Source organism: Tupaia chinensis, unplaced genomic scaffold, assembly GCF_000334495.1.
Source record: "Tupaia chinensis unplaced genomic scaffold, TupChi_1.0 Scaffold144150_1, whole genome shotgun sequence".
Taxonomy (NCBI): Eukaryota; Metazoa; Chordata; class Mammalia; order Scandentia; family Tupaiidae; genus Tupaia; species Tupaia belangeri.
The window spans coordinates 978,682-993,509 of NW_006204006.1; the positions used below are offsets into that span (position 1 = coordinate 978,682).

Below are 14,828 nucleotides of genomic sequence, written 5' to 3' on the forward strand. Positions count from 1 at the left end.
CGGTTGTCCCCCGGCGGCCGCGAGCGGTGCAGACACACCACCAGGTCGTCCTGGCCCCGCGCGTGCAGCACCACCAGCTGGTCCCGCCCGCTGGTCACGCTCAGCCCCGTCACCTGGGGGGACCTGGGGTCAGATGCTGCAGCCCCGGCTGCTCTCCAGGAGGCCTGTCCCGGGTCCTGCTCAGGGGCTGCAGGCCCAGTCGCCCCCCGCGCCGGTCCTTTCCTCTAAGGGAGGACTGGGCAGGGCGCACAGCAGCCATGATGGGACCGTTCTAGGCCCCTGCTGAGCACAAGCTTGGGGGCTGAGGAGCTGCGACTTTGCTCTTTGACTTGGGCTCACGGTTGCTGTGTCACCCAGCGTGGCCCCTTCTACTCTAACAATCACAGGACCGTTGACACCCAAATGAGGAAAGGGAGGACCCAGAAGTAGGCCGGCCTTGATGCCTGTCCCTCGCTGCTGCTCCTTGTCCTGGGACAAGAGAGTTGGTGGGAACAAGGAGCTGGGGCAAGGGAAAACCTGGGCCACAGAGCACAGGAAGGTGCTGGCGGGGACAGTCCAGGGGAGGCAGCGGAACACAAGGGTGCACTGGTGCGGGGAGGGCAGCGCAGCAGGGGCGGCGCGCAGGGCAGCAGTGGGAAATCGCTGCAGGGTTTTCAGCAGGGTGCTGCGGTGGCCGAGGCCCTGACAGGGAGGCCGAGCGCCCACTGCCCGCCACGTGCTCACCGTGTCCAGGGGCACGGCCCGCATCACCCGGTACTGCCGGCTGGGCTCCAGCTTGTAGAGGTGCCGGTCTGTGAGCAGGAGGGCCCGATCCCGGCTCTTGCGAAAGCGGTTTACCTGTGGGAGAGGTGGGTGGGCCGGGGCACAGGTATCCCACCAGGGGCCCATGCTGCCCCCCACCCCCATCCCATGCCCCCTCAGCACTGACTGGGCGTAAGCTGATGCTTTCCAAAGTTTCCAGAGTCACTGGGCCTGGGCTGGGGACGCAGGAACGTGGGGACACAGGACCTTACTGGGGTTGCCTCAGGCCTACCCTGCACACCCCACACCTGTGCTTCTTTGTACCCCTAGCTTCTAACCTTGCGGACGTGGCTAGAAAAGAGCACAGCGCCGAAGCCATCCTTGTCCCTAAGCGTCTTCAGCCGCTGAGCAAACAGGCTGGAGGCTGTGGGGTTGTCAACGGCCTGAGGGCAGATGGGTGGGGTCTTAGAGCTCAATGGCGCAGCTCCCAGCGGGCCACCCTAGCCACTCCTCTCTGCTTCTTCACCACAGGAAGCTGAGTTGGCCTTGTGGGGTGCGCCTGTCCTTCCTGCCCTCCACACCTGCCACCCTCGCTGCTCCAGGCCAGCCTGAGACCCCGTCTAGCTCTGGAGAAACCCTGAGAAGGCAGGAGCCACAGGGAGCCCTGGCCCCTCAAAATCCCCACTATCCCACACCCCCACCCCCTGAATGACAGCACAAAGGCCTGAGGACTTGGAGTGGTGGCAGTGTAGCTATGGCACCTGGCTGGGCATTGGTACCTGAGAACTTGGGTAGGTGTGGGGGCGAGGGCTGCCCAGCAAGACCCGGTCAGAGGGACCAGCTGGAAACCCTCAGAGCCCAGGGATGAGCACCTCCAGAGTGAGATAAGGCAGAGGGGCACAGTTCCCAGGGCGGACAGTGCCGAGCTGGGGAAGGGCATCTGTGGGGATGTGATCAGAGGCAGCCTGCCCCAAGTGGTCCTCACTCACCGAGGACAGGTAGTCTCGGGCCCAGGCCCGCCGGCAGCCCCAGTCTTGACGCAGCCCCTGTAGGGCCCCCATGGCAGCCACTTTTGCCTTGATCTGGGCCATGTCAGAAGGGGGGATGTTCTTCACCAGCTGTCGGGCACGCCACCTGGCAAGGGTGGGCAGTCAGAGGGATGCTGGCCTCTCGTCCATGCCTCAGCCTGATGCTGGCTGCCCACCCTCTGCCAGCCTCTCTGGTGTCGGTCCCTCCCACTCAGCGTTTGCCCTGGATCGGAGTGGCCAGACCCATGGCTGTGCAGCACCCTCCACGCTGTTTGCTCTGAGTCTCCCCTGGAGAATTCCTCAGTCTTTACAGCCCTGCTCTGAGGCAGGGTGCCCCACCCCTAGCCTTGACTGGCCATTCCCCAGCCCCCAGCAAGCCAGAGCCCTGGTTTGCATGCCCAGCATGGTGCCAGGAACCCTCGGGCCACTGCCACTCCCTGTGGGATGAGGGCACTCAGCTCATGTGGCCCAGCCCCACTGTCCCACTTCTTTGTGTGGCCACACCCAGGGGTGAGGCATGAACTGGCCGAAGGTGGTACCTGCAGAAGAGTGCACGGCAGGTGTCCTGGAAAGGCTGCAGCACGGCAGGGGGCAGTGGCCACTCGAGGTCACGGCCATAGAGAGGGGGCTGCCGTGCAGCCTGGAATCGCCGCTGCAACTCGGCCAGGTGAACACGCACCTTGTGCCTTCGGAACCAGCGCATGATGGTGTAGACGGCCCGTAGCCGCCGGCAGCGCTGCCTGGCCAAGGTGCCCCGCCATGCCTGTGGAGAGGGTGGAATTGGGCACACAGGCAGGACCAGCCAGCCTCAGCAGCCCAACCCCAACCCTTACCTCAAGTCTTCCCTGAGCACCCCCTGCATGTCCCCAGGGAGGCCAATACATCCCCTGGCTCCCGGAAACCACATCCACCTGGCAGGGGTAGGAAGTCTGAGGCACCTGGTCTGCTTGGCTGCTGAGCCCCAGGGTTTGCAGACCGTCAGAAAGAGCTGCTTGCCTCTTTCAGGCTTTCTAAGCTGGAACCCCAGATACCCCCAGGAGAAAGCTTGCCTGAGAACGGAGGTGGGAAGATGGAAGTGCTTCCCCACCAAGGAAAGTGCCACTGCAGCCTCTCAGCCAATAATACATGATATTTGCCGTACTGATCTTTAAAGTTTTCTGTAAGTTTGAATTGTTTCGAAATAAAAAAAAGTAATGAGTGGGGCCAGATTATGACAACTTTCTGAGAGAAGGTTCTGGGTTTGTATCAGGAAACCTCGCTGAATACGCCTGGCTACCTGAGGCTTGGGGTGGATCACAGAGTCGGGACCCTGTTGGGGATGCTGTCTCTGTCTCTCTGCTTCTGTCTCCCTTACATATGAACAAATAAATGAACTTTAAAAAGTTATAAGGAGAGAGCTAGCAGGTGGCGTGGTAGTTAAAGGTGTTGGACTCCCACATGGCTGACCTCAGTTCAAATCCTGGACTTGATGGCTTGCCTTCTCACTTTCTTTCTCTCTCTGGTCAAATTGAAATAATGATCATAGTCATAATTTATTTATTCATTCATTTATTTTAATGTGACCAGAGAGAGAGACAGAGAGAGAGAGAGACAGAGAGAGAGAGAGAGAGAAAGTGAGAAAGCAAGCTGCCAGGTTTAGGACCCGAACCACAGTTGGCCATGTGGGAGTATGCCTTAACAATCGCACCACCTACTGGTCCCCAAATAAAATAATTTTAAAAAAAAGTTATGAGGGGGGCCAGCAGGTGGTGTGGTGGTTAAAGCTCTGAATTCCCACAGGGCCAACTGTGGTTTGAGGCCCAGAGCTGGTGGCTTGCTTTCTCCCTCTTCCTTTCTTTCTTTCTCTCTCTGGTCAAATGAAATAAATAAATAAATAAATAAATAAGGAATTAAAATAAATAATTCTTTTTAAAAAAAAGTTATGAGTGGGACCAGCAGGTGGCGTGGTGGTTAAGGCACTGAACACTCCCACATGGCTGACCACGGTTCGAGTCTCAGACCTGGTGGCTTGCTTTCTCACTTGCCCTCTCTCTCTCTCTTACTCTCTCTCTGTCTCTCTCTGGTCAATTTTAAAAATAAGTGAATGAATAAATAAAATGAAATAAATAATTCTTAAAAAAAAGTTTTGAGGCGAAGAGGAAGAATCCTTATCCCTTGGAAACATAGTATGTACTGAAATGATATGGGTGAAAAGGTTTGTCGGGACAGAGTGCAGACTGCCAGACTGCTACATGAAGACGTGCTGTGAGCGGAGAGGGTGGAAGCGGGCAGGGGAGTGCGGGAGGCTGGGACACAAGTCTGCATATCCTCCCCCGGGTCTGATCTTTCACACTAAAAGGAAGGAAGATAGAAAAGAAAGTGGAAAGGGAGGGACCAGCAGTTGGCGTAATGGCCACGATGCTGGACTCCTATGTAGTCGACCGCAGTTTGTGTCCCAGACCAGTGGCTTAAACTCACTCTGGGCACGTGTGTGTGCATGCCCAAGATCCTAAGAGGAGAATGGAGGAGAGATTGTGTTGTGGCTAGCCCCCCTGGGGGGGTTATTTCTCACTTTCTATCTCTCTGTCTCTCTCTGTCTTCCTGGCGAGTACACGAACCCTATAGCAAAGACCTCTCCCAGCACGTGGCATGGTGGTTAAGGCGCTGAACACTCCCACATGGCCGACCATGGTTCAAGTCCTGGATCTGGTGGCTTGCTTTCTCGCTTCTCTCTCTCTCTCTTTCTCTCTCGTCAATTTAAAATAAATGAATGAATAAATAAAAGTAAACACTTCTTTTTTAAAAACTCTCAAAAAAAAAAAAAAAGAAGAAAGAAAGTGGAATGGGAGAGAGAAAGAAGCTAGATTCCTGAACATCTTGTTCTGAGCAACTGGATCCAACTGGGCCTGAAGCGGTAGCCACTGATTGAGCGCCTCAACTATATGCATACTTTGGCTTAGTCTGTTTCAATCCTGGCCTGCCTCCATCAAGCAGAGACACCTGCAGAACCTACCTGTGTGGTTGTGGCCCCTGGAGCTTCACTCTCCCTGCCCCAGGCACATGCACTCCTCACTCTGGGCACACACATCCCTCACCCTCAGGCATGTGCGCCCCTCGCCGCAGGCACACACATCCCACCCTCGGCACTCGCAGCCCTCGCCCCAGGCACCCCGCACACCTTCTGCAGCAGCAGCACAATGATGGGGATGAGGCGGGCCCGGCTCTGCTCCAGTGTTACCAGTGTCCGTGGTGAACGGATGAACAGCTTGCTGTGCCCGAAGGCCACATCCTCCTGCAGCCCGTGCTGTTCCAGGAGGGCGCTCACGGCCGCTCTGTCAGAGCCCAGCAGGTGGTTGGGCCATGTGTACTCACAGGTCATCTTGTATCTGTCCCCACAGGGCAGGGCAGTGAGGGCCAGGCTCAGGGAAGGACGTGGAACACCCCACTGCCCACCCCTGGGGACATACAGGGGTGCAGCCACTACCACCACCCCCGACCCTCGCCTGAAACATTCCTGCAGCACACGTGTGTCCTCCCAGACATTTCAGTCTCGAGGCCAGTGGCGTGCAGCTTCTCTTTGCATGGGCATCTGTGAAGGGCTGGCAGGGACCCTCCATTCCTACCCCAGGCTCCACACACACTTTGTGATGCGGAGCCACAGTGCTGGGTGCCAGTACCTGAGCAGAAATCGCGGGTAGGGCTGGCGGAAAGCGAAGCCGGCCCTGCGGACCCTCACGTTCTCCAGCAAGCCCAGGTAGGCCACCTGATGGCGACAGTGGTCCTCATCCAGCCTCCCGGCCACCTTGTCCTCATTGGGCTTGATGCAGCGGACATAGAAGGGCTCCTGAGGAGGCAGAGGGGGCTCTTGGGTAGCCCAGGCCAATAGCCATCATATGCTCTGATCCAAGCCAGGGGCTTCTTTGACCCCCTGCCACACACACACACACACACACACATACACACCACACAAGTGATCCACAGACCAATCTGGGGACCCCTGCCTACTCTGCTGTGTCCATAAAATCTGGAAATCTCGGAAAATCCAGGCTCAGAAAACCATCAGAGTTCATTGAATGTAAACACCTGCTCAGCACAAATCACCCCCTGCAGCCTCTGGTAGGGATGCAGGATGTAGTCTCTGCTGAGAACTTTCTTTCTCAATCACAGTCTGGCATGAACAGTACAGAGATGATTTGGCACCAGAACACAGGACACTTGTCTGCTTTGGGTTTTTTGTTTATTTGTTTGTTTTTAGGTTTTTGCCATGTGCATGCATTTGCTGGAGAGAGAGGGAGAGAAAGTGAAAAATCACCCCCCAGGGGGACGGCCATGCCACAGTCCCTTCTCCTCCATTCCCCTCTCAGGATTTTGGGCAGGTGCACACACACACAGACACACACACACCACACAGACACACACACACACACACACCACACACGCACACACGCACACACAAACACACACCACACCACACACCACACACACGCACACACGCACACACAAACACACACCACACACGCACACCACACACACGCACACACACACACACCACACACACACACCACACAGACACAGACACACACACACCACACACACACATGCACACACACACACACACACACACACACGCGCAAGGCCCAGACCAGGAGCAGAGTCAGGTGGAAGGAAGTCACGGCAAGCAAGGGTCCTGGCAGCCCAGAACATCCGGGCAGGGTCCAGCAGGGCAGCCACACCCAGGGCTGGGTTCTAGCCTGGGGGAGCAGGAGCGTCTAGCCCCACCTGCCTTTTTTCTCCCAGGGGGCTGTCTGAATATTCTGTTGTAGAATGACAGTATAATGGCACCTCATTCCCCCTAGTGACTTTGTGCCCGGAGGGCCCCAGGAAAGCTAGGGCCAATTCCTGGTCCCTGTGGCCCCAGCTGCTGGAAGGATCCCACCTGACCCAGGGTGAAGCCTCGTGTGCTTGGTGACTTGCCCAGCCTCTGCCCACTCGGAGCCCCACATCTAACCTGGATCTAACCTGAGCCAGGGGCCCTGCCCATGGGAACTATGGTGCTCAGGTAAACAGGACAAGCCCAATGTGTGGAGGTGTCACTGGCCCCTCGGGAAGGGCCCAGGGGGCTGGGGTGGGGTGGGGTGTACCTTAGAGGCCAGGTTCTCTACCAGGGCCACCATGGAGTTCTTGAAGAGTGTGCCGGCCGTCAGGGGGCGCTTGGTCACCTCCGTGATGTCCTGCTGCCCATCGGGCCACATGGCCCGCAGCGTGGGGTCCGTGCTACAGACACGGGCACATATACCAGCTGACCACAGGGCAGCCCTGCCCGCCCCATCACCACTGCTGTGACCATCTGGCCTGGACTTGAGCCTCAGTGCGGTCAGACCCCGGAGTCCTGGAAGTCTAGGCCCTGGCCCTTGGGTGCCCACACACTCACCTGTTGTACAGCAGTCGCTTGAAGTCCTGGAAGAGGGAGTCTCGGTTCTTGTCAATGAAGCCCTCCACAGAGTACCTGCCAGAAGCCAGGCTGGTGAGGGGAGGATGGATGGTGCTGGGAGCAGAGACAAACCAGGGACACCCCTGCCTCGGCTTCTACAGGGCAGTCTCTCTCCCTTCTTGCTGCGTGGGCTCCTTCTCCCAACACATACTGTCAGGAGAAGCTTCTCTCCTGATGGCTGAATTGAGTGGTCGGTCATCCGGCTCTGAAGCCAGATGTCAAGCACCGACTCCCACTGGAATGTGTGCATGCCACGTGACCTCGGACAAGCTGCTTGACCTCTGTTTCTTGACCAGTGCCTTTTGGTGCATATTGGCATATCAGTAGGTCCGTCATAAGCTGATGCCCCTGAGTCTTGGGGCCCCAGAGCCTCAGGACCTTGTCTTACCCTTGGGCTGCCAGAAAGCTCCATGCCAAAGCTTTCCTGCCCCCATGAAAGCTCAGCGCTAGGGCTCTGAGAATGGGTCTGTCAGCTGCCTCCTTGGTCTTCACCACTTATGCTATTTCTCTCCCTGCAAAGCTCACATTCAACACTAGAGCAGGCCTCGGCTTCTCACTTTCTGTGAGCCACCCCAAGTCTACTTTGGGGTAAGGTGAATGACAGGTAAATCAATAATCATTGCGACGGCCTCCACAGGAGGCCCTGGGCCTTGGTGACTGTGTGAGGCCTGACCTGTTAGAACTACAGACTCTCCACCCCTCTGCCTCTACCCAGCAACGCTGGCACACTGGCGCTAGACACCGGCCAGGTGAGTCACTGTCCTCCAAACTATCTTGGTCTCCACTGAGAAGTCTAGGAGTGTGATTTCAGTGTCTTAAAGGGGTAGGCATAGGGAAAGAGGGCAACACCTTGTCTCCTGCACGCCCCAGGTGCCTGCGGTGTGGCCCCTGCTGTATGAGGTGGTGCCTGTGGGGGCCCTTACGTGACATCTCCTGCATAGTGCTTGATCCGGAAGTCTCGGCCAAACTCCATGGTCTTGTCTGTGGGACACAGCTGTGGGAGCAAGGTCAAGGTCAGTGAACAGGAGGAATGTGTGGGGTCTGCATGAGGGGACAGCTCTGTGCCCCCTGACCAGACAGAAGTTGCCACATGACAACAGTGGCCTTGAGGCTGGGTCCCCACGAGGTGCAGGCGGTGTGCACCAAACAGCAGGGTACCTGGCGACTGGTGTAGTGTGGGTGGTGGCGGTGGTGCGTGTCCAGGGTCTGCAGGAAGATGCGGTCGGTGATGGTGCCCGCGGTACTGCAGGCCTCATCCAGCACCGCCAGGATGCCGCGATGGGGCCGCTCCACCAGGTCCACGATGGCAGCGTTGTTGAAGTACTCCACCTGGGGGGCGGCATGGCAGGGGCTCCTGAGGCCACCTGGCCATTTCCCCTTCTCGTCACCCTCCAGGCTGGCTCAGCCAGCCCTTCGGTGGCTCCTGATGCAGCCCCTGTGCCCAGCCTGTGGCCCGGTGCTCACGCTCTGCCAGGTGATGCCCTCGCGTGCATACTCCTCCTGCTCCTGCTTCAGGACAAGCCGGATGAAGAGCTGCTGCAGCTTCTCATTGCAGTAGTTGATACAGAACTGCTCGAAACTGCGGAAAGGGGGAAAGGTTGGCTTTTGTGGGCTCATTCCTCTTGTAGAGGATACGTGTGTCACATGTCTCATGCATCCTGTCCAGCTCTTCCTGCAAATCAGCCCTCCACACGCACACCTTCTGGAGCACACACAACAGTCAACGCCAGCAGAACTGACCCCACACTTTGGCCTCCCTCAGGGCACAGCCAAGGCAGGCTCGGGGCATGAACCTCGGCCCAGGCCCTGCCAGGAAAAGCCCAGACATTCATGCTCCCAGTGACTAAGCCACCTCTGCACTAGGGGTTAGAGGTGGGTCGTGGGTAGCCAACGCTCACCTGTTGACAGGGAAAACCTCGAAGCCGTAGATGTCCAGCACACCAATGACTGTGTCCTTGCCATCACGCCGAGGGTCCCGGCCCCGGGCTTCCATGATGTTGTTGATCCTGTCCACCACCCACTCAAAGAGCCGCTGGTACACCGCCTGGGAGCATGACAGGCTCTTCTTGCTGCTTCAACCTCTTGTAACCCCACTAAGGCCTCCAGTCGTTCTCCCCCCACTGCCCCCCCCCAGTACCTTTGCACAGGCATCCCGGGCATAGCTGGCCTCAGCTACAGTGTGGCCCTTCTCTATGAGTTCCCTGCCTCCAGAGGCCACTGTGCGGGCCAGCAGGGAGCGGAGCACGAGGTCCCGTGGTGTGGCTGTCAGCTGAGCCACGTGGTCCACCAGTGCTTTGTCAGCCACTGCCAGACCCCCGTCCTGCAGCCCATTTCCCTCTGTCTCCATGAACTCGATGTTTCCCTGGGGATGGAATAATCATGAACAGTGCAGGCCCCATGTCCTCAGGGAGCCTGGACACCTTTGGATGTGAGGAGGAAAGGAGGCAGGGAGTGTGGATGCAAGGGAGCCTAGCTCCTGCTCAGAGCAACATGGGCAGCTGGTTACCATGGCCACAGACAACTTGAGATGGGGGTGGACTGGGTACAGGAGTGTGCCAGCGCTTTGGCCACGCCTTGTGTCCACTGGTCCACAGATGATCCCTCACCTCCTCCCAGCAGCTGGTGAGCTCTGAGTTGACAGGCGCTCACCAATGACAGACCTAAGAGGGTGTTGTGCAGCTGCCTGACCCTAAGAACCAGATAGCTGCCAGATCTGGCAGAGTTCATCGCCAACCCAGCTTCAGCTCAGCCATGTTGTGAGAATGTCTTGGCTGACCTCCTCTTCCTTGGCAGCTGCCAGCCAGGAAATCTCTGTGAAGAGGCCTCCTGCCCCCCTGCTGCAAGGCCCTTGAGGCCACTCACCAGGTGCAATATAGCAGCCAGGATGCGATGTAAGGAACCCATCTCCTCGGGACTGAAGCCGATGACCCTCATGGCTGCCATCACCACCTGATAGCTCTTCTCATCACTATCCGAGGCCTGGGGAAGGGTTCAAAACCCAGGGCTAAGCTGGACCAGGACACCACCAGCACTGAGCCTCAACTCCTCTATCCCAGGTACCTGTACACATCCCATACCCCTCTTCCCTCCTCGAACCCCAATTCTTCTACCCAGGACCTGCTCGTCCTACACCTTATTCCCATCCTGGCCACCTTTCTTGTACCCACACACCCTCCAAGTTCACTGGGTTGTTTGCACCTCCCTGGCCCGTGCTCATGGCCACCACTCTCAGGATCCTGGGCTCGAGCTCAGTTTGAGTTCAGGGCCCTCACACTCACGTGCACACTCCTGCTGAGCCCAGCTCCCTGCCGCGTGAAATTGTACAGAGCAGGATTTCTCTCCAAGTGCAGTTCTTGCAGCTCCTTGTCCTCACTGCCCCTCAACAACTAGAGGACACAGACTCTCTGGGTTGGGACTCCTGAACCCCAGCCCTCCCCATACACAGGCAAGATGACACACAGATACATTTCCTTCCATGCAAAGCCAGCAACACAGGAGAAGCTTGGGGTCAGTGTGCTCTCCATGTGCCAGTCTGCTCAGGGATCAGGGGTCAGACAGCAGGAGAAGCAATCCATGTCCCAGAGGCCTCCACTTCAGAGTGGAGCTCAGAGTCCATGAAGACACTGCCCGAGTCCCAGGAAACCCTCCTCTTCCCAGGGTCTCAGATGGCAGCTCCCCTGCTGCTGTTCCCTGTGAGCTCATACTGTCTGTGTGGGGTGAGAGTGATCCTGGTGTGGGTGATGGGGGATGAGGCTGCCTGGGTTGGGGTGGGGGCATGTTCCCTTTTCCCCGTGTCAGATGCTCACCTGGTAGAAAATGTGGAAGTTCCTTTCACCCACATGCTGCTTGAGGACCCGAGACTGAGGAGAGAGGGGTGGCTGATCACTGGCCTGGGAAGGGGTCTGTCCCTGGTGACCCCACTGATGATACCTAGGCTCAGGGACACTGATGCCGAATCTTTCTAATGCAAGACATCCCAGCCCTCGGGCCTGGGAAGAATGTCAGCTGGGTCCCCATGGGGCCTTCTCAGCTTGCCTGCCCACCTTCTCCAGCAGGTAACTGTGGATGTGTCCCCCGATGGGGTCCCCTTTGAAGTTGAAGTTGATGTCCATGTACTTGCCAAAGCGGCTGGAGTTGTGGTTGCGGTTGGTGCGGGCATTGCCAAAGGCCTCCAGCACGCAGGTGGACTTGAGCAGCACATCCTTGACCCTGTGGGACAGCCCACCCTGGCTCAGGACAAAGCCCTCCCAACAGGGAGGGCTCTGGGTCCTACAGAGTCACAGTACTCAGGATGGGGAGAAGGGCAGTCCTAGAGGGAATGGAGGGCCCCCGCCCAGCACTTCCCTGGGGCTGATGGTTACATGGCCTTTAACTTGCCAGAGCAGTGCTTGCTGGCCTGTGTGCATGGTCTGTGGGTACAGTACCCAGAGGTGCACTCTGTTTTGGGGGCTGCTTCCTTGCCTACCTGAGCCTCGGCTGCAGACGGAAGGGGAGCTGACCTGGACCTTAGCCATGAGGGTGAATGGTTGAGTTGCTACCACCTAGGAACTACCATGATGGTCCCCTCTGAATGTACCCTCACCCCCAGCCCAGCATCTGGCCAGGAGAAGATGGGCCCCACATAGGAGGGACTGCTGTGAGGCCCCAGGCTGAACAACCAAGGACTGGCCTATTTCCTACTTGATCAGCTGGGCTTCTCCCGGTGGAATGCCTAGGGGGCGCCCACTGCTGTGTCTAGAGACCCATCAGTGCCATTTCTTCCCAGTGGGGAGCCTGTGCTCTGACTGGGTATTGCCTGCTTCCATTGCGGCCCTTGGTATGGAGAGCCATGTCTGGCCTCTGAGTGTGAGGAGTTACTTGGGGCCCCTGATGGACAAGCCTGCTGCCCCTGGCCTGAGCTGGACTCCAGGCCCTGCCCCTCACCTCCATCTGTACTGAGGTCCCTGTGGACTGAGCCCGTCACATCTTCCACTCACCTCTCCACCTCGGCTCGCTGGCTGGGGTTGGTGACAGCAGCGATGTACTGCATGATGTGCTTGCTAGCCTCTGTCTTCCCAGCCCCGCTCTCCCCTGTCGGGGGGAGGTGGGATTAGTGCAGCCTAGCCCTAGAGCCACGGCATGCTAGAGCTGCAGTGGACATTGCAGGTTCCTTGGCCACCCACTCCACCGTTTACAAATGAGGGGCTGGTTGCAGGGACAGGTACCTGAGATGACGATGCAGGTGTCCTGGGACCGGCGCTTCATCGCCTTGTAGGCAGCGTTGGCCACAGCATAGAGGTGGGGTGGCCGCTCGTAGAGTTCATGGCCCTGGTACCTGGCGATGGCCTCGGGCCCATACAGAGGTAGCTCCTGGTAGGGGTTCACAGACACCAGCACCTCGCCAATGTAGGTGTAGATGCGGTTCTTCTCGAACCTGGATACGGCAGGGTCAAGCCTCAGCATGTGTGACCTCTAGGTGTTCCCACCTGGGGCAGGCCCAGTAGCCGGCACTCCCACCCAAGGGACTAAGAGTGGAGAGGTGAGAAGTGGGTGAGGGTCAACCTGGAGTCTCCCTGTTGCTGTCCTAGGTAAGCTGAGCCATTCCGCCATATCCCCCACTACAGTGGAGAGTTTGGGGCCCAAGTTGCTCTCCACAGAGGTCCTGAGGTCACCCCTTTTACAAAGGGAACAGACTTGCCCAGGCCCACACTGGGTGCGGCAGCTGGAGACAGCTTCTGGGTGGCTCCCACAAGGCAGGTGGCGAGGCGGGGTTGAGAGAAAGGGGTTGGGCTGGGAGGGAAGGGAGGGGCCTTAAGCTTTTTCCTGTCTCAAGGCCTGGGGGGGAACCCAGAGACAGAGGGGACCCCGCCCAGCCCCACCCAGACTCTGGGGATGAGATTGGGGACTTGGTGCTGCTGCCTTTGTGCCCTCCTCTCCCACCCCCCCAGCGACTGCCACCCCTCTCCTGGCACATCTTCTGACTCTGTGGCCCTCTTCTGCACAAACCCCATTATGAATGGGGCTATTTCTGCCCTCAGAGGAGGACCGGCAGGCCTGCCCCTCAGACTGGGCTCCCCTTAAGTGTGGGACCTGGCTTTTCCTGGGTGCCCTTCCCTCCCTACCATGACTTGTCCCCAGGGGGCCTGTCCCAGGCCTCCATTCCTTGGCAGCCTGGGGCATGGTTGTTCCCTACTCTGGGCCTCTCACAGATGGGGAACTAGGGCAGGTCGCCCCTCTCCGGAGACAACGATGCCTATTTTTTACTGCTTTATATGAGGTAGAATGATACACACAAGGGCTTAACTAATTTCCTGTCTGACTGTCCTCTCCTCGAGTCAGCCCCAGCCTCTGGACTTAGTGTGTAGTGGGGCTCCCAGCCCCCAAGTTCTCCCTGGAATCTTCCTGAGCACATGGCAGGCCACCTACACCTCCCTGGGAGCCAGACATAAAGCCCAGCTGCTGGCATGCCACCCTACTAGCTATGCCCCCACCTCTCAGGCTCCTCCCTGCCCTCTGTCCACTTGTCTCGAGTCCAAATTGGGCTTCTACCAGCTGTGTCCTAAGCCACCTCACCACCACCTCCCCCCCCAGTATTATCTCGGTCCAGTGGAATCACACAGACCCCAGGGCGAGGCCAGATCACTTCCGGAGCCTCCAGGACTCAGGCCAGGCCCCACACGGGTGATGCAGTGATCCCAGGAAGGGGCTAAAGGGGAGCACACCCTGGTCCCACAGCCTGGGGCTGTCTGTTCCAGGGTGCTGTCCTCTGAGCCATCAGGCAGGGGTGGTAAGCACCTGGCCCAAGTCGGGCAGGTATGGGGCAGCTCCAAGGCTGGTGCTCCCGACCGGCCTTCACCTGTCTGGTAAGGTCCACGTGGTCTGGTGGGTGTCTCCCACCCCTTCCCCAGCTGAGGTTTCCCTCAGGGCTCTGTGTGGATTTGGGGACATGGAAGAGGGGAACTTAGGCCCCTGCTGGGTCTACCTGAGCTGCAGGTTCCTCATGAAGTCCTCCATGGTCACTTGGTCCAAAAGCACAAAGTCTGGTTTGCCATACTCGGGGCCTTCTTCGTCCTCCATCCTGCCAGCTGGAAACACCAGGCCAGGTTGCCCTGACTTTCCTGACAGGAGAGTGGAGGGGCGGGAGGCCAGGGGAGGCCCAGCCCCCTGCAGCCTGCAGTGAAGTAGGAAGTGGGTTCTGGCCCTGGGAGGGGCTGCCCTCCCGCGAGGTGCTCTGAGCCCTGCTTCCTGTTCCCTGAGCCCCACAGCGCGGCCAGCCCAACGGTCTTCCCCGCTTGCATGCCAGGGCTGAGTGCCGGATGCTGGGTTCTTCCCACTGTAGAGGGTTCCCTGCTGGTCTCTTCTGGAAGGCCCCACTCAGCCTGGCAGCAGGTTAGTCACCTGTGGGACTTTAAAGACCAGCTGGGATTACCTGCCAAGGAGAGCTGAACACTAGCTGAATTACACCCTATGTGCATGTGCCTGATCAAAAAGGAACTGACTCAAGGTGCAGGCACAGCATAAGCATGTGCAGGCACACTGGGGTGCAGAGGACAGCTGCTTGTCTGCCCTTGCCAAGGGGCCAGTGATCAGGACTTATGACCTGGGAGGGA

At 58.3% G+C, this 14,828-nt stretch overlaps 1 protein-coding gene across 1 annotated transcript; it reads right to left on the bottom strand.

Annotated features, from left to right (window-relative positions):
- Positions 1-5,263: 5,263 nt before the first annotated feature.
- On the bottom strand, positions 5,264-14,419 carry MYO1G (myosin IG). Its single transcript, XM_027767283.1, has 15 exons — positions 14,201-14,419; positions 12,444-12,652; positions 12,216-12,309; positions 11,283-11,448; positions 11,046-11,099; positions 10,518-10,625; positions 10,102-10,218; positions 9,377-9,601; positions 9,138-9,283; positions 8,704-8,818; positions 8,398-8,568; positions 8,163-8,233; positions 7,180-7,254; positions 6,890-7,022; positions 5,264-5,592 (listed from the first exon to the last, which is right to left on the bottom strand). The coding sequence occupies exons 1-15, from the start codon at positions 14,293-14,295 to the stop codon at positions 5,368-5,370; spliced, it is 2,004 nt and encodes a 667-aa protein (XP_027623084.1). The 5' UTR covers positions 14,296-14,419; the 3' UTR covers positions 5,264-5,367.
- Positions 14,420-14,828: the final 409 nt, after the last annotated feature.

What these genes read in the sequence shown, in the direction of transcription:
- MYO1G (XM_027767283.1), bottom strand. Translation starts at nt 14,295, where the DNA reads ATGGAGGACGAAGAAGGCCCCGAGTATGGCAAACCAGACTTTGTGCTT. An exon ending in ACAGTTACCTGCTGGAGAAG is followed by an intron (nt 11,100 to 11,282) that starts GTGGGCAGGCAA and finishes CTCTCTCCTCAG; the next exon opens with TCTCGGGTCCTCAAGCAGCA. An exon ending in TGGCTGCTATATTGCACCTG is followed by an intron (nt 9,602 to 10,101) that starts GTGAGTGGCCTC and finishes TTCCATCCCCAG; the next exon opens with GGAAACATCGAGTTCATGGA.